The sequence below is a fragment of the Prunus avium genome, chromosome 8 (genome assembly GCF_965620075.1).
Source record: "Prunus avium chromosome 8, drPruAviu1.hap1.1, whole genome shotgun sequence".
Classification (NCBI taxonomy): Eukaryota; Viridiplantae; Streptophyta; class Magnoliopsida; order Rosales; family Rosaceae; genus Prunus; species Prunus avium.
This window is the reverse complement of record NC_142291.1, coordinates 25,313,350-25,331,335: the sequence shown is the minus strand read 5'-3', so window position 1 is coordinate 25,331,335 and position 17,986 is coordinate 25,313,350. Positions and strand designations below refer to the sequence as shown.

General features: G+C 35.4%; 2 protein-coding genes and 1 pseudogene across 3 annotated transcripts; all 3 read right to left on the bottom strand.

Moving 5' to 3' along the window:
* Positions 1 to 162: 162 nt before the first annotated feature.
* LOC148292388 (uncharacterized) lies at positions 163 to 3,964 on the bottom strand. Its single transcript, XM_088246020.1, has 6 exons — positions 3,730 to 3,964; positions 3,605 to 3,631; positions 3,227 to 3,349; positions 2,156 to 2,402; positions 1,915 to 1,983; positions 163 to 1,319 (listed from the first exon to the last, which is right to left on the bottom strand). The coding sequence occupies exons 1-6, from the start codon at positions 3,783 to 3,785 to the stop codon at positions 471 to 473; spliced, it is 1,371 nt and encodes a 456-aa protein (XP_088102146.1). The 5' UTR covers positions 3,786 to 3,964; the 3' UTR covers positions 163 to 470.
* Positions 3,965 to 8,370: 4,406 nt separating this feature from the next.
* Positions 8,371 to 12,364, bottom strand: LOC148292387 (uncharacterized). Its single transcript, XM_088246019.1, has 6 exons — positions 12,098 to 12,364; positions 11,955 to 11,981; positions 11,569 to 11,691; positions 10,360 to 10,606; positions 10,151 to 10,219; positions 8,371 to 9,593 (listed from the first exon to the last, which is right to left on the bottom strand). The coding sequence occupies exons 1-6, from the start codon at positions 12,151 to 12,153 to the stop codon at positions 8,622 to 8,624; spliced, it is 1,494 nt and encodes a 497-aa protein (XP_088102145.1). The 5' UTR covers positions 12,154 to 12,364; the 3' UTR covers positions 8,371 to 8,621.
* A 1,030-nt stretch (positions 12,365 to 13,394) lies between these two features.
* LOC148292386 (B3 domain-containing transcription factor VRN1-like) lies at positions 13,395 to 15,804 on the bottom strand (annotated as a pseudogene). Its single transcript, XR_015826418.1, has 3 exons — positions 15,265 to 15,804; positions 13,874 to 14,379; positions 13,395 to 13,798 (listed from the first exon to the last, which is right to left on the bottom strand). The product of XR_015826418.1 is annotated as a B3 domain-containing transcription factor VRN1-like (transcript).
* Between the last annotated feature and the right edge of the window lie 2,182 nt (positions 15,805 to 17,986).

The window sequence follows — 17,986 nt, the reverse complement described above, 5'->3', positions numbered from 1 at the left end:
GTCTTGAAAAAGCAAAAGAAAAATATTAAAAATGAGAAGACCAGCTCTCTAAGGGGTGAGTATTGAGACAACTTGAAATTGCTAATGTCATTGTCAACTAGCATCCAGAAGAAACCAATTAAAAATTATAACTGAAACATGATAGATAACCAATCTGGAATATGGAATAAAAGAGGTCCTTTGATTGTTAAAATATTTTATAGGTTTAAAAAAAAAATCCCAAATACAAGCTATAGTTGGAATTACAAGGGGAAATGAGATTTCTAACACACACTATCAAAGTGCCATGGGAACCTGAGATCACTGGTCTGCAAGTCAATTCCATTGGACTGACCCCGTTGGCAATATTTTAGTGCTTTGAATACACGTAAAACGAGTAAAACGAGTTAAGTGGGTTGTGGTGTGTCACTACAACTCAATTCTCAATGGTGGCGATTTATGTTCCACAAAAAATCATTCTTCCTTAGAACTTAATTTGGGTTCTGTTGTCGTTGTTGCATCTTTTTCTGGTGTTTTCTGCCATTGAGATGCGATGCCATGACAATCTCACTGGGGCAGTGCACATTACAAACACTGCACGATAGAGTTAAATCCTTCATGCTTGGAACTTCAATCGGGTTTCCTTGTTGGCTTCCATTGATGGATGCACCTTCTGCTGGCTCCTCTTTAGATTTATCAGAAGTCTTTGTACCTGAAGCTGGAATGCTATTTTTCTGGCTTTGCGCCTTTTCATCTATAATAACTTTTTGTTTTGATGCACTGCTCGTTGGCCGCTTTCCTGGCTCCTCTTTAGGTTGATGAGATTCCTTTGAAGCTGGGGGAATTTTCGGCGCAAATGGCCAGCTCTTTGCTTTCAGTGCCTCACATGCCGCCTTGTGTTTTCTGCCTTGGAGGTGGGAGTTTAAAGTTGCTTCACTTGGAGTTGTTAGCTGACAGAGAGCACAAGTCCACTCTTTCTGGACATTTTGGGAAGACTCAAGAACTGCTCTACCTGTTGCAACCTCAACAGATTTTTCTTTAGTCTCCATGACCGCAAATGTACCCTTTTCCGTCTGAGTGAGCTTAGCTTCAGCCTGGTTCTCTATTTTCAGTTTCTCATATACAGCCTCGTGTATTTTACCGTCCAGGTGGGAGTTAAAAGTTGTATCACTTTGGATTGTTACCTGACTGAATGCACTTGTCCACTCTTGAACGTTCTTTGAAGGTGGAGTGTTCAGAACTCCTCTCTCTGATGCAACCCCAATGGCTTTTTCTTCAACATCCATACTGGGAAATCTGATGTTTTCAGTACCAGTGAGATTAGGCTCTGCCTGACGAACCTGCAAATTCAATGAAGATGAGGTCCAAAAAGAAAAATTGTTTTACTGCTTCCAGTCTTCTCAGATAAAGCATACAAAATTCTGTTGCGATAATGGAAATGAACAGACTACTAGCACAAAGAGTTTTTAAAAAGTCAAAGAAAGTCAAAGAGAGAAAATGTTAGCATAAATTTTTTGTGGAACACTAGGTTTTTTTTTAAAATTCACAATCATCTGCAATGCTTTGATATCCTTCTGTGCAACATTAGGCTTTCTGGATTTGGACTGTATGAAGAAGACCGAGGGAAGGTTAGAGGTTAGCTCATCAAATTAATAAATTAGGCTCTTAATTATATTGCAAATGCAAACTTAATTTCACAATATTCTCTCTTTAAATCAAGCATAATTCAAAATCAAAATGAAATTCTGAGTCAGAAGTAAACAGAGAAACCCAGTCAGAAGAAGTAAACAGAGAAACCCAGAATTCAGGGGTTATTGCAACGATCACAGTTTTAGAATTTCATCTATGAAAAGACATCAAATACAAACCACTGGAGTGTATAGAAACGTGTAATGAAAATTGTATGAGTTGCATCAGGGATCACAGAGAGTGTACCTCTTTATTCTCCAGAGATGAAACTGCTTTGAACTCTTTCGCATCGGGATTTGACTTTGTTCTCTCAGACTGAAGGAAAAAAGTATTATTAGTCCATCTCTGACAACGATTCCATAGAATATGTTTTTCCACAGGTCAAAGCATTTATACTAGTGCACACACCTGTAGGCATATTCTAAAAACTAATTTATTCCTATGATACATAACAACATATTTTCTTCACCAGGTTCGACCTACTTACTTTGGAAGCAACAATTTTTTCCAGAGCTTCCGGTCCATTCTCCTTTACATATCTCTCCACCTCGGCAAGAAAATTGTCTCTGTTAAACGAGGATTTCTTCCGGTTGTTGAACCAGTTGATAACAATTTGGAGGTCCATGGACAGGCATGGACAGATTAGGTGTTTATAGACATATAAAGCTCCATCGAAATGAGGTATCACCAACCAGAAGACGATCATGAGCCTAATATATGGCCACAGAGGGAGCCTGACAGGTACAGCAATGGAAAATTAAGAAACATAGAAACAAATTTTATAGTTCCTCATGACCACTGAACAAAGAAAAGTTGTAACAACTGTCAGCACTATGCCCAAAAGGAACTAACTGATACCAACTCTCTAGATTTGATAAGTGGCATTTGCCGGAACAAAAATTCTGAAGCTGAACGAATAAATTACAACCATTTCATAAGTTTGAATTGAATTAGAAAAAAGCAATGAGAAGAATTTTAAACAATCCTATTCTTTAGGCATGCTTTCATATGTCTGTTAAACTATTGTATATAAAAAGTGTGTTTTACCACCAAATGTGACCATATAATTGTGAATGTATTACCAGAAAGCTACCACATAATAGATCACAACCATCTTAAAAGGTAACTCCAAAATTATTTATGAGACTGTTCTGTCTCAATAATACCACAATGAATGGATACGCCACACAAATTCACTTCTGAAAATTCCATACCAGTCACAAGATTCCAGCTCGTGAGAACAGCCAGATTGCGAAAATTTCTGCTCTCCTTTTGATTATAGTGAAGGCTAGGAAATCTTTGAAATTCCTTTTTCAATTTTATTACGGCTTCTCCATTTGTTTCCCTTCTATGTACTAAGAAACAAATACTATGGACAACCAAATTAATTGGGCAAAATTTGGGGGGAAAATCACATTCCAGAAAGGCTTTCATAGTAACTTGGCTGAAACTTCAGTTAAACGCTTCTGTTGCCTAAAATATGCAAGGTTTCAACTTTTGTATTCATTTATTTGGAAACCAGAAAAAGAAAATTCAATAAACTAAACAACAGAATTACCATTTTAGGAGCTTCATAGATGCATGCTCTAATAGCAGAATCAATGAGAAGACAACCCAATAAGTATTCAACTTCACAGAATCTGAAACAGAATTGGCCTCAATCGCCCTAATGGAACAACATCTGTCAAAAAACAATCAACACAGTATCAACATTAGTAAACAATAAAATTATTATCAAAAGCATCATCATCATAAAATGCAATATCGAAAAATTACTCCCATTTTGGTAGACAAAAAAAAAAGAAAAAAAACCCCATTTCCATAGATGCTAAAGTGAACACTAGTAGGATTTATCCCAAGAAAAAAACACTAGTAGGATGAAAACAGAGTTTCTTCAAAATAAAATAAATATGTGGGTGGGGGTAGAGAGGCTTACAAAGGATACACCAGAGCAAGTAAAGGCCTGCAGAAAAAGAATCACAAACAACATGAAATGATGAACAAGAAAATTTGCTCAACTCAACTGTACCAAGATTTTCATTCTCTTAGAAAAAAGCGTACCACGCAAGAACATCAAAGCATTGAAGTAAAAATGCAAAAAAACCCACAAAGCCCATCTTGAACTTCAGCTTCTTTGTATGGTTTCCTTGTCGTCGTCGTCCTCAGCTTTGATATCGGAATTCGAAAAACCCGGAGAAGAAAACCTTGTGAAGAAGCAAGGCTTGTCCGTACAGCGTGGAACCTTTGTTCAAAGAGTCAAGTTTATGATAAAGGTAAAGTTTTCACTACAACTGGAAAGTAAGTCGTCCGACAAATACAAAAAGGCGAAAAAATGAAAGAATTTTTCTATTTAAATCTCACACTTTCTTTGTTCACCCCAATACTTAAATTATTAAACTCTTAAGTTTTATTATTGTGTAAAAAGACAAAAAATGTCATCCAACTTAATACTTAACCCTAGTACATCTATACACACACCTCACCACCCTACATATTAAGTTTTAGAAAAACACAAACTCCTTTACACCCTATCTCCAGATTACTCTTCTCTTTCAATCTAAGAAACTTACTGCACTCTCATATTCTCTTCACAAACTCTAAATGCGGTATGCAAATAGTGGCTTGTGGGTCGTCAATTGAGTTTGACAACAGTGTTTTTATCTCTTTAAGTAATGTGAGATTGATGTGAACTTAGAGTTGTGTGAGGGGCAAGATAGCGAGGTAGGGGGTTAGGGGTGTGGGGTGTTGGGTGTGGAGTGTGAGGTTGATGAGTTTTTTATTTTTTTATTTTTTATGCTACATGTTTATTTAGGGGTAGTTTGAGAAGATAGTGGGGTTTTCTTAAAAATTGTGAAAATTTGAATTAGAAGTTGGGGTGAACTTAGAAAATGGGGTGAACAAAGAGAAGTGCATGGTTTAAATAGAAAAACTCAAAATGAAAAATGAAACGCCAGCAGTCGCGTTTGCAAAATGAGTTTTTTAAAAATTTAATTATTGTTTTACCCCTAAAACGGGTGCTTAGTCTCACATTACTCCCTGAAATTGAAATTTTCTCACTCAACCCTCAGAATCTCTAAAAATTGCTGAAATTTTCTCACTTTATCACTTTTGTTAGTTTCCATCAACAATACTAGGGGTGGGCGCAGTCATAGTCTCAAATATCGATAATATCAACGAAATATCGAGGATATTATCATTTTTTCAGGTCACGGATATTTCGGAATGTATCTATACACATATCGTATAAATATCGATAATATCGGAAAATATCAATGTCGATAATTTCGCTCACACTTCAACAATATTTTGTTAAAATATCGCTATAATATCGAAAATATCGATGTAATGGAAAAAAGGAAGAAAAAAAAAACACAAAGCACATATGCAAAGGGGATTCAAACCCTTGCCATTTCACTCATCCAACGCCTTAACCACCATGTTGCTTATGTTTTTGTGATAATATGCTAAAATATGTATATTTTTATTGTTTTGTTTTGAACTGTTTTTGCAAAAATCATATTTTCACATGAGAATGTGAGTCTTTGACCTTTCCCTTTCAGGATGGAATTGAGCGGCTCATGGAAAGAATCTGAGACCTAATCTTTAAATGATTTTGCTTATGGACAATGTCAACCAATCTCGGATTCATATGGGTGACATGTTAACAATTACATGCAAAACTATTTTGGGGATTTATCATTTGATGACTACTCTTCACAATACACTTACTCTACACATAGAGATGATGAAGATAGTGAAAAATTTGAATCTCATAGGAACTCTATGTGGTACTAAGTCACTCATGTATCTTACCATGCAATGTATAAAGTGTAAAATATTATAGTAAATTAATCATTATATATAAATAATTATGGCGTGTTTAATCTTCTTTCATTAATTACTACATATTTTCTACACTCACAGTGTTTGTCAGCTCGCTATATAATCAACTTAAATCAGTTCAACTCATCATGCAATGCATTTCCTTCCAATTTTTTGTGATAAACTAATGGATAATTGACTAAATAAACATCCTCCAAAGTTTCAATAAAAATTTCCAAGTTGTTCTTACAATTTCCGTGGTTTTTATTCAATTTTTATCAATACCGATAATATCTCGATATTTCCATAGAAATTTCCGTGCTTTTAGACTACCGATATTTCCAATACCATCGATATTTTTGGCGCAATTTGGTTCGGTCTGATTTTCACATCAAATCAAAATTGGAACTGGAATTATTTAATTGATCCTGTTTTAGTAAAAAAAAAATTGAAACTGACTAGTTCGGTTTGAACGGGTTCGAGTCTGATTTTCAGTTTTTTTAGTTTTGGACCGAATTATTATTTTTATATAAATTCCAACTAAAATTTTAATTTTTGTGCTTGAAAATTTACAAATGATCCAATTTCATACAAGAGAGAGATATTGGCGCGTAGAAAAGAGAGATGTTTTGAAGTTGGGCTTGGGGAAATATTAGTTATGAGATTAAAAAAATGTAACATTGGATTTAAATAATTTTGTAAAAAAAATAAAAATATACTCAACCGGTCCAGTCTAGTCCAGTTTGGTAAGGTGTGAAATCAGAACTAGAACCGGTTTGAATTAGTTTGGTTTGGTTTGGTGTCGGTTTGTTGACTTTTTTGGTTAACCGATTTTTTTCCCCTTTTTTTCATTCGGTCCAGCTCGATGTTTCTGTTTTCCGATCTCGATACCCACCCCTAAACAAACCGTTAACTGTGCTGACATGGCATGTGTATTTTAGTAATTTTAGCTATTAAAAAAAATATAAGATGTGTTTACTAAAAAACACATAAGTGTACATAGGCTTAAAAATGCCAACTGGTCTAATACAATGGAAAATGATCTTGACTTGTAGAACAGTGGTCTCAGGTTCAAAACCCTCTGGCATCTTGGTATTGTGTATGTGAGCAATGGCTGACCCATGAATTTTTATAAGGGTAGGCTAATTTCTTTTTTATACAAGAAATATACTATAAGTCTTTTTTCTTTTGAAACAAAAATGTAAATAAAATTTATAAATCAAATAAGACCACATTACAAGCAAATATAACACGAAAAAGTATAAAATATAAATAAATACCAAATCAAACACATTGTCCAACTTCAAAAAAATATGGTCGATTGCAAAAAAAATTAAAGAGCTTACCTAGTGAAGTGGAACCCTTCTCTCTTTGAGTGTATCAAAATATTTGATTATTGAATCTGAATTAATATTCACATAAAGCTCTTTTTCAATGTAGACAATGAGGGAATCAGCGAGATACTCATCCTCCATTTGCACTGGGCTGGAGCCTTTGTGTGTGAGAAACCCCCTTCCCTGTAGTTTTGTTAGAATATTGTTTGCACTCCCACAAAAACTTAAAAACAGTAGCTTCGAAATGGAAGAATCTACCAAGCAACAATAGTGTAGTTAACCTCCCAATGCCAACTTGTGAAAAGGGATAAGTGTGTTTCCCATTGTTTATTTTGAAGCGTTTGTCACTTGGCACGTACGACTATTGTGCTTGGTGCAGGCTCTCAACCCTCAAGGTCTTTTTTCTCCCAGGGTGTCGATGTCGGCCAATAGTCATATGATTGTCTTAAAAATTAAGCCATGCATTTGTAAGTATGAATGGAAGAATAATTGTCGCAATTTTCAGTGTATTATTCTCTTTGTAAGAGACACATATAGTACATCACGCCTTGGAAGCTAAGTCAAACTATAACCCTAATTGTATTTACAGTAGGAAATCAGAAATAGAAAAGGAAATAAATTACAATCAATACGAGAATCTTGGTGTGCAAGTCAAGTCATGCCAACAGTTCAAAATGTGAAATGCAAATGACTTATTAAATCAGATATAGTTTGCTTGATATTATCTACTATTTGGATAACAACAATGATTCTAGCGTTAACACATGCATCAAAGCCCGACTTTTGGAAGGGTTTATTGGATAAAAAGTCAACGCGGAATCTGCTCGTTGTTATGTTGATTCGTGATAACTCAACAAATTACACATCCATTATGTTTGCGATGCATCATTCAATATCTGCCCCATTAGCTTCCAATGGTGGTGACGAGTGACAGGGAATTATAGATTGATTTCGAAGCAGGAGCTTGAGAATCGGCTACCATGTCCATGGAAGACCATGCATGCAAATTACCCATGGGAGGTAAAACAATAACAATAATACTGGGCTTTATGATTCTGGTAATTGGAATAAGTACAATACAAATCTCTTAACGAGGAAAAGTACAGAGCTAGTAGGCGCAGTAATTTCAGCTTCAAACTCCAATAGTGTATGTTTAAGTTGTGGGCACTGGTGCCATGTTTACAAACATTTCCCTTTCTAGAAACCTGTCTGAACATTACAATAAATCAATGCCAAGGTCTTTTCCCTTCTATATTTGTACGTATTCCACATTTGGTGCTTATTTTTATTTATTTATTTTTCTATTACTTTGGGAGTCCTTTAGTGAGGTGAAGTTTGAGCACTCAATCAAAAGTTGAAGCTTGAGCTCAATTAATGTTTTCAGTCAAATAACTTCATTGATGATCAAAAAATGTTACAAAAGAAAATTGAAATAGAGGCCTAATAAGGATATGATTCTATACTTTTTTCCACAATCCAACATCATGGTGTAAAGAATTTCAACAAAATGTTTACGAAGTACTTTAACAAGTCAGAAGAGATCGTGTTTGTGTCAACCCTAATTCTTCAAAACTCACTACTTGTGGCCACACGTTCATTCACAACTAGTTTATTTGAATTTTCACTGGCTTGACAAGACAGTAGTAAAATCCAGCTACCTCTAAATGCATATAGGGCCATCTCCTAAGTTTCCTACAAAGGAGAAAACAAGTAGAAAATACATGAGCATGAATGTTTTTTTTTTCTACAGTATCTTTATGAGTAATGCGAGGAACCAACATTATCTGTCCACAACCCCTACATTCCAGTCGATAAAAGATCCAAGTGCCTCCCTCCGTTACGATGAGATACCATGTCAACCAGAGTATAGCAGCCTACATTACAAATCTTGCACCACAGAGGGGGACCTTTCATTCTCGGAACACTATTTGCCTTCTGTTGTTGTTCTAGCACATTTTCCTCATGCCTCATTCCACTGAGATGAGATGCCAAGTCAATCTCACCAGGGCAGTGCACATTACAAATTTTGCACCAGATACGATAATCCTTCTTGCTTGGAACCTCCTTCTGATTTCGTTGTTGGCCTCCATTGATGGATGCACCTTCTGCTGGCTCCTTTTTAGATTTATCAGAAGTCTTTGTCCTTGAAGTTGGAATGCTATTTTTCTGGCTTTGCACCTTTTCATCTACAATAACTTTTTGTTTTGATGCACTGCTCGTTGTACTCTTTCCTCGCTCCTTGTTAGGTTGATTAGATTCCTTTGCAGTTGAAGCCGGGGCAATTTTTGGCGCAAATGGCCGGCTCTTTGCTTTCAGTGCCACACATGCTGCCTTGTGTTTTCTGCCTTGGAGGTGGGAGTTCAAAGTTGCTTCACTTTGAGTTGTTACCTGACAGAGGGCACAAGTCCACTCTTTCTGGACTTGTAGGGCAGACTCAATACTTGTAACAACCTCAACAACTTTTTCTTGAGTCTCCATGGTCACAAATGTACCATTTTCCATCTGAGTGAGCTTAGGTTCAGCCTTGTTCTCTATTTTCGATTTCTCATATACAGCCTCGTGTATTTTACCGTCCGGGTAGGAGTTAAAAGTTGTATCACTTTGGGTCGTTACATGACTGACTGCACTTGTCCACTCCTGAACCTTCTCTGAAGGTGGAATGTTCAGAATTCCTCTCTCTGATGCAATCCCAATGGCCTTTTCTTTAATATCCATACTGGGAAATCTGCTGTTTTCAGTTCCAGTGAGATTAGGCTCTGCCTGACTAACCTGCAAATGCATACGAAATTCAGTTGCAAAAACGGAAATGAGCATGTACAAAATGTTAAAAAGAAAGAAAAAAAGTAAAGTAAAACCTCCCAATTTGTTTTGACAAACACAACGAGTTTTAAAAAGTCAACAAAAGCATTTTGAGAAAATGTTTGCATATATTTCTGAGGAACATTAGGCTTTTTTTCAATTCAGAATCATCTGCACTGATTTGATATCCTTCTATGCAACATTATGCTTTCTGGATTAATTTGGACTCTGTAAAGAAGACCAAGGGAGTTAAAGGCTCATCAAATTAATAAATCAGGCTCTAAATTATATTGCAAATGCAAACTTAATTTCACAATATTTTCTCTTTAAATCAAGCATAATTCAAAATCAAAATGAAATTCTCAGTCATAAGAAGTAATCAGAGAAAGCCAAAATTCAGGGGTTGTTGCAACGATTACAGTTCTAGGATTTCATCTAACAAAAGACATCAACTACAAACCACTGGAATGTATAGAAAAGTGTTATGAAAATTGTATGAGTTGCATCAGGGATCTCACAAAGTGTACCTCTTTATTCTCCAGAGATGAAACTGCTTTGAACTCTTTCGCATCGGGATTTGACTTTGTTCTCTCAGACTGAAGCAAAAAAGTATTATTAGTCCATCTCTGACAACGATTCCATAGAATGTGTTTTTCCACAGTTAAAAGCATTTATACAAGTGCACACACCTGTAGGCATAACAAGATATTTTCTTCACCAAATTCAACATACTTACTTTGGAAGCAACAACTTCTTCTAGAGCTTCAGGTCCTTTCTCCTGTGCACATCTCTCCACCTCAGTAAAAACATTGTCTCTGTTAAACGAGGATTTCTTCCGCTTGTTAGACCAGTTGACAACAATTTGGAGGTCCGTGGAGAGGCATGGACAGATAAGGTGTTTATAGACATAAAATGCACCACCGAAATGAGGTATCACCAACCAGAAGACAATGATTAGCCTAAAGTATGGCCACAGTGGGAGCCTGACAGGTACAGAAATGGAAAAACAGGGAACATAAATAGATGAAACAAATTTTATAGCTCCCCATGATCATTAAACAATGAAGAGTTTAAACAAATGTCAGCACTATGCCCGAAAGGACCTAACTGATATCTAACTCGGTAACTCAATAGATTTCATTTTCATTTTTTTAAAAACAAATGAAAGCATAGTCTTAAAAAGAAAAAAACACTAGAAGTTTCTGTGTAAAAACTCCGTGGAACTATGTACATAGATGTGGTATGTGGCATTTTCTGGAACAAGAAGTCTGAAGCTGAACGAATAAATTACATCCATTTCATATGTTTAAATTGAATTCGAAAAAAGCAACGAGAACAATTTCAAATAACTTATGATTTCAGCATGTTTTCATATCTGTTAGTTTTTAAAATGTGTTTTTACGACCAAATGTGACTCCATATAATTGTGAATGTATTGCCAGAAAGCTACCACATATCTGAAAACATGCACAATATATCACAACCGTCTTAAAAAGTAACTTCAAAATTCTTTATGAGACTCTGTTTTGTCTCAATAAACCACAATGAATTGATATGCCACACAAATTCACATCTGAAAATTCCATAGCTATTGAGAACAACAGCCATATTGTGAAAATTTCTGTTATCCTTGTGATTCTAGTGAAGGCTAGGAAATCTTCGAGATTCCTTGTTCAATTTTATTTCCACATCTCCGTTTCTTTCCCATGTATGTACTAAGAAACAAATATTATGGACAACCAAATTAATTTGGCAAAATTTGGGGGGAAACTCACCACCTCACTCAAACTCACATTCCAGAAAGGCTTTCCTAATAACTTGGCTGAAAGTTCTGTTAAAGCTTCTGTTGCCTAAAATATGCAAGTTTTCACCTTTTGTATTCTTTTCTATTCATTTATTTGGAAACCAGAATAAGCAAATGCAATAAAATAAACAACAGAATTACCATTTTAGGAGCTTCATAAATGCATGTTCAAATAGCAGAATCAATGAGAAGACAACCCAATAAGTATTCAACTTCTGAGAATCTGAAACAGAATTGGCCTCAATCGCCCTAATGGAACAACATCTGTCAAAAAAATAAAATAAACATCAAGGAAACCATCATCATTGTATCAACATCAATAAATAAAATAAAATAATTATCAAAATCATCATTTTCATAAATTGTAATATCGAAAAATTACTCTAATTTGGTAAAGAAAAAAAAAACCCAGAATCAAAATTATGCACAAGAGCAAAGTAAAAGATGCTAAAGTGGATTCTACAAGGATGAAAACAGAGTTTCTTCAAAACAAAATAAAAATGTGTGGGGAGGGAAGAGAGGCTTACAGAGGATACACCAGAGAAAGTAGAGGCCTGCAAAAAAAGAAATCACAAACAACATGAAATGATGAAAAATTATTTTGTACTCTGAGAAACATTTCCTCAAGTCAACTGTCCCAAGATTTTCATTCTCTTAGAGAGAAGCATACCATGCAAGGACATCAAAGCATTGAAGGAAAAATTGAACGAGACCCACAAAGCCCATCTTGAGCTTGAGCTTCTTTGTATGGTTTCCTTGTCGTCGTCCTCAGCTTTGAAATTGGAATTTGAAAGTCTTGGAGAAGACCTTGTGAAGAAGCAAGACTTTTCCGTACAGCGGGTTCAAGTTTACGATGAAACCTTACAAGGTAAAGTTTCACTACAACTGGAAAGATATTCGCAAATTGAGTCCAAAAAAAAAATTCGAAACAAACAGTGTTTACTAAAAAAACATAAGTGAACACAGGCTTGCTTAAAAACAAGCTTAGAAATGGAAGAATCTACCGAGCAACATCATCATTGTAGCCTCAACGCGAACTTCTCGAAAGGGATAGGTGTCTCCCAATGTCCAGTTTTTTTTTTTTTCTTTCAAAAAAGATTAAAGGAGGGAGATGCTGCCCCCATTGTCCATTTTAAAGTGTTTGTCACTTGATATGTACGATTATTGTGCCTGTTGCAGTCACTCAACTCTCAAGGTCATTTTTCTCGCATAGTGTCGACGCCATATGTTTGTCTTAAAGATTAAGTTATACATTTATTAAATCAGTTATAGTTTCTTTCATAGTATATGCTACTCGAATAACTGTACAGATACTAGAGCTAATGCATACAACAAATCTCGACTTTTGGAAAGGGATATACATTTATGGGATGAAAGGTTGGCATATATCATGCCCGTTGGTATGATTCTTCATGATAACTCGTAGATCGCACATTGATAATAGTTTAAAAGTGTTGATTTGATTTATTGTCCTTAAATTATGTATTTCGCGAGTATGATCTTCATTTTATATACTGATCTAGTTGAAATTCTTGTATTCATTTTATTTGAACAAGTGAGTAAATTTGTCTTGGTTTAAGCTTTAACTTCTCGAGGCTACTTTTGCCTAGGCACTAAATAAAGAATATGTTGGGGGAGCCAAATGAAGAGATGCATGAGGGAAACAAAGAGAGAAAAAGGAAATGACAGACAAAAAGAATGAAAGCAAACTACACGTGAAAGACATAGCATGGTGGAAAACAACTTTCTTTATGTGATTCATTAGCCACATTACCATATTGAGGCAAGGTTTGTTCAAATGAACTTGGTAGTTTTTCTCTTTATTTAATTGACAAATTTTTGATCATCTATTTCATGAGGTTCAATCATCATGTTTTTCCGGTATTGTAGTAGAAACTTTCATGCTTTCAAAAGAGGAGAAAATTACTAGATTAATAAAATTTCAATGAAGACTATTTTATGATAATTTGTCGCTAACGGTACATGTTATACTTAAAATACTTTTAAAGGAAATTAAAAAGACAGCTACATTGGAAAATCATCTTTTACGGTATCCCTCGCAACAACAGTTCTAACAAATACCCCAACAGTACTAATCTGCCACTTTAAATCAACCCTAAGCACCCCCGAATAATCAGCATCTAAAAATGTTTACCACCAGTGCAACGTTGTTGGTGTTGATAAGCTCAAAGATGCAAACATCTCCCTTTTTCAACGAATTTTCCTTTGAAAATGCTCTCCAGCCAGCACTTAATTGACCGTTGTTACGATGAAAAATCAGTTTCACAGGCCACGATCTATCTCCGACCCAAAGCCTCACGATTTGGGTCTCCATTGTAGTGAAATGCTTCCGAAAACTAGTTGGAACATTCTGCATAACATAGACAATATTAGTATTGAATGACCAAACGAAGTTGTATTATTATTTGTTGTCAATGACCCTTACCATCCCAAGGTATGACCCCAAAGTGACTTTGAAGAATGGGTGGCTTGAGACGAACTCATTGGCAGAAGATGAAGATGAAGATGATGGCTTTGATGAAGAACGAGGATTTGTTCTGCTTTTCTCTTGAGGCAGAGGAGATAGCAAAGGACCAGTTTTGTGCTTAGTTTTTGGGAAGGTTGGAAAATACTCCAAACTTTCAACAGACTTAACATCATCTTCTTCATCAGTTTCTTCAGTCAGGGATATAGTTATGGGATAATCCATCTCTAAGCCGCTTTCATCAAATATCAAAATGTGGAATTTGAGTTCCCCTCATACCGGAAAAGTAAGGAGTTGCCCTTTTTGAGAGAGTAAAACTCAGATAACTCTGGCCAACCCTTTCCAAACCAAACCTCACCATTACATCTTCTGAGTTTGATTTTCCATTCTGAACCACATGGGAGTTTAAGGTGTATTTGATCTGACAGATTCTCAGCATATTTGTCCAGAAATGTCTTTGGCACCCTCTGCACAAAACAAAAGCTTGTCAAGCAGCTATTTCATGCGCTTTGCCTCTTTCAGTTCTGAGTTACAATGCCTTTTCTGTCTTCTTTTTTTGGGTGACCATTCTTATATTACACCAATTGAAAAGAACAAAATTGCAGGATAGTAAATGCAGCATATGCTTTATTTCTCTGCCAATGTGAGCTTGGATATGTAAGATGCAATTAACAAATACAGATAACAATATTTCGTTACAAAGATCACAATTCAGTTCGTTTTCCAGAGCTTTTTCGAGTTCCTATTAGAATGTAATAGTGAATTTATTTAATTTTTTTTTTGTGATAGAGGTGCACAATTTAGATTTGCACCCTAGACCTTAGAAAAGTCAGTACCAAGATTTCAAAATTAGGCAAAACTATAATTTGGCATGTCATCTAAATTAGTCTATTTGCACTCTCTACATTGGGAGTCTTGTTTCAAGTCTATTTGCACTCCCAGACCCTTTTTCAAAAACTTAATGAGGCACCAATTTAAAAAAAGAATATATATATATATATATATATATATATATATATATATATATTATTCAAACAATGAGCAAAAATGAGTTCTGATTTTGGACAGAAGAAACATGAACACTTACTATCTGTCAAACTAAGCAAAAATAAGAGTTATAATTTCTTGGTGGCCCATAAAATTACTATGATGAGCAGTGTATGTATAGGGGAAGGTGAGGAGAGTAGGAGGGAAGAAAGAGAAAGAAAAAAAACTATTTTTTCTAAGATTGGATAAGAGTAAAACACCAGATCTAAGTAGTGACTAGTCAGCAACCAAGAACATAGCATTCAAGTATTTTGTAATGCAGAGCATGTACGTATTTAGTTGAAGAGAGAGTTGGGCTTGCTTACAAGTCTTTTGTCTACGATCTTGTTAAAAAAATGGGGAGTTGTAGCACGAAACTTTGGACCTTGATGATCAATTTTCTGGTGAGGTGAAGGCGCCATTGTAGGTAGCACTTGAAAACTTTAAGATGTGTCTGCTTCAAGATAAAGCCAATGTAGGAGGCAGCTATGGCTTCAATTCATTTTTATGCTGAGTTGTTGTGCCATCTCAGCTAATTAAATTGAGTTCAGGGGCAGGAAGTTGTCAAGTTTATGAAGGCTCTGCCAACCACAAGCACTTGACATTAAAGCTGAAAAGAGTGTAGGGAGAGATTTAAACTGGGATGGGGAGTATTGAAGATTTTCCTATGTAGGTAGAGAGATTTAAATGTTTGTCTATCATCCAAACAGCTTTTTGGGGAGTCAGAATACATCTGTAGCCATATGAATATGAAGGCTACGTTCAGGATTTGCAGATTCAAGCCCACAAAACTGATGAAGATATGCTTTTTTTTTAAAGCAGAAAGCAGAAAGTTTTCACCAAAATGTGCTAAGCTAGCTAGAGCACCTAATATATGCCACCATGCTTTTGCCTTTTTGAGAAATTTTCACCAAGATGTGCTTTTTAGCTAGCAAGGCCTGAGCCTGACCATCCAATAATATGTCAGCATGCAAAAGGCAAACCAGACTTCGCTTAAATGCTCTTTGCCTCTTTGAGTTTTGAGTTACCCTTCTTTTTCTGTCTTCTTCATTAGGGTTACCATTCTTATATAACACCCAGTTGACGTTGCAACTCATTTAACAGACTTTGCAACTCTGAAAGCTGGAAGAAACACAAATTTTGCTTTGATTTCTATGTGCATACCAAAGCTTTCACATACTGTGGCTAGATTGTTAAATTTTTTTGATTTGGCTAAGGAATTAAACACATTGAACACCAAGGAAATTGATAAAGCAAGAATGCAAAAACTTTTTATTAAAGTGAAAACAGTTTTCATCACCATCCAAAATGTTCATACGTAGTAGTGTGTGCTCTTCTGCTTTTCCAAAACAAATTCTGATTGAAAAGCTTGATGTGGCCATTATATTGTGGACATGCAGTGATGCAATTAGTGCTTGTTGTGTTTTCATGGAAATTGTACTAATTTTTTTTTTTCTTCTTCAACAATCTTTATAAGCTTCGATTTTAGTTAACATCAACAATCTACATCTTCGTTTATTTATTTATTTTTTGTAACGTGTTAGTATGAAAATTGTATTGCCATTTCCTAGACTCTAGCATAGGTTGGGAGTTAGTGTGTGAATATCGTTTATTGGAAGTTTTGGCGCAACACATTCAATCCCGGATTTCCAAAGTGTGACTTGATCAATATGGGGAAACTGATTTCAGGTAAATCATGACATAATCATGCATTCATTATAGGATTTCTAGTTGGAATTATTTTCACTCAAGTATTTTTATGTTAATCCTATTTTTAATAGGATTAGATTTTATCTCTTGATATTATTTCCTACTTGATTGGTCTAATTAATTTATTTAGGTAGATATTGTTTTAAAAGATTAGTTGTAGTGGAAAGTCATTAGGTTTCCTCACATCTTGCATTAGCTGGCGTCATGTTGTTAATATTATGTTAACTCGCAATTGTACGGGGCAATTAGTAGTATAGCAAGACAAGTACGAGGTCGTACCCACGAAGACTGAGAAGTTAAAACTAGTTATGTACTTAGATTACCAAATTCAAGAAAGTAGGAGGTTATGTCTAAAACAGAATTTAAAACAAGAGTGGTTGTGATTGTTGAACAAAAGAAGCAAAATGAAATTGCAAACAAAAACAAGTAAACAAATGTAACAAAGAGTGGTTTTAAGAGTTGGAAAACAGATTTTGAGACTAGGGCATTCGAATCACCATAACAATTCAATTCTGGGTTATAAAGATTCAAGTAACAAGTCTAATTCAGATTCAAAGATTGATTCTAGCTAAAGTATGATTAGGCCATGGTGTTTGGTCCTAACCTTGTGTTCCTAATTCCCTAATTTGATCATTTGTTGTCTAACCTAAAATTAAGCATTAGGAACCCATTAAGCATAGAAGAACATTTTAAACAACCAAGTATGTATCTAATCCCTGTTGTCGAATGTCCATACATACTCTTCCTATTCATAGTTCAATTCGAATTAAAGCATGGTGTATACTCTTAATTCAAACCAAGATAGTTAACAAACAAGTTCTAATGGTGATCAATCATTCAAACAAGCATGTTAACTTATAAGCATAATGAATAAGAACATGAATCATGAATCAAACTTGAAACTCCAAACTTATAAACCCAGAATATTCATGTTAGGTTACATCGAAGCCCTAGTTATGGATTTAGCTACTCATAATGGAAAAGAGACTTGAACAGAAATGAGAAAACATAATGAATACAATAAGAGTAGAAAAACCCTTTTTCTGAAGTTCTTGTGGTGTCCAGGGCTTCTCCAAGTGCTTCTCCACTTCTAATGCTTCTCCAAGAGCTTCCCCACTTCTAGAAAGATGTATGAAGGATATGGAGGTGATTTGGGATGAGTTTGAGTGAGTGGTGATGGCTAAGGAAGATGAAATTCGTAGGGAAATGGAAGAGAGGTTTGCTGGAGTTGTTTTGGTGATTGTTGGAGTGTTTGGGATTTTGAGAGTGTTTGAGGATGGTTGGAGTGAATTGTGGGGGTTGTGAATCTCAGGATTTTTTGTTGTGTCTTGAATGTGG

What these genes read in the sequence shown, in the direction of transcription:
- LOC148292388 (XM_088246020.1), bottom strand. Translation starts at nt 3,785, where the DNA reads ATGGGCTTTGTGGGTTTTTTTGCATTTTTACTTCAATGCTTTGATGTT. An exon ending in CTTGCTCTGGTGTATCCTTT is followed by an intron (nt 3,350 to 3,604) that starts GTAAGCCTCTCT and finishes GTTTTTTGACAG; the next exon opens with ATGTTGTTCCATTAGGGCGA. An exon ending in AAAAAATTGTTGCTTCCAAA is followed by an intron (nt 1,984 to 2,155) that starts GTAAGTAGGTCG and finishes TTTTTCCTTCAG; the next exon opens with TCTGAGAGAACAAAGTCAAA.
- LOC148292387 (XM_088246019.1), bottom strand. Translation starts at nt 12,153, where the DNA reads ATGGGCTTTGTGGGTCTCGTTCAATTTTTCCTTCAATGCTTTGATGTC. An exon ending in AAGAAGTTGTTGCTTCCAAA is followed by an intron (nt 10,220 to 10,359) that starts GTAAGTATGTTG and finishes TTTTTGCTTCAG; the next exon opens with TCTGAGAGAACAAAGTCAAA. An exon ending in CATCTCTGGAGAATAAAGAG is followed by an intron (nt 9,594 to 10,150) that starts GTACACTTTGTG and finishes ATGCATTTGCAG; the next exon opens with GTTAGTCAGGCAGAGCCTAA.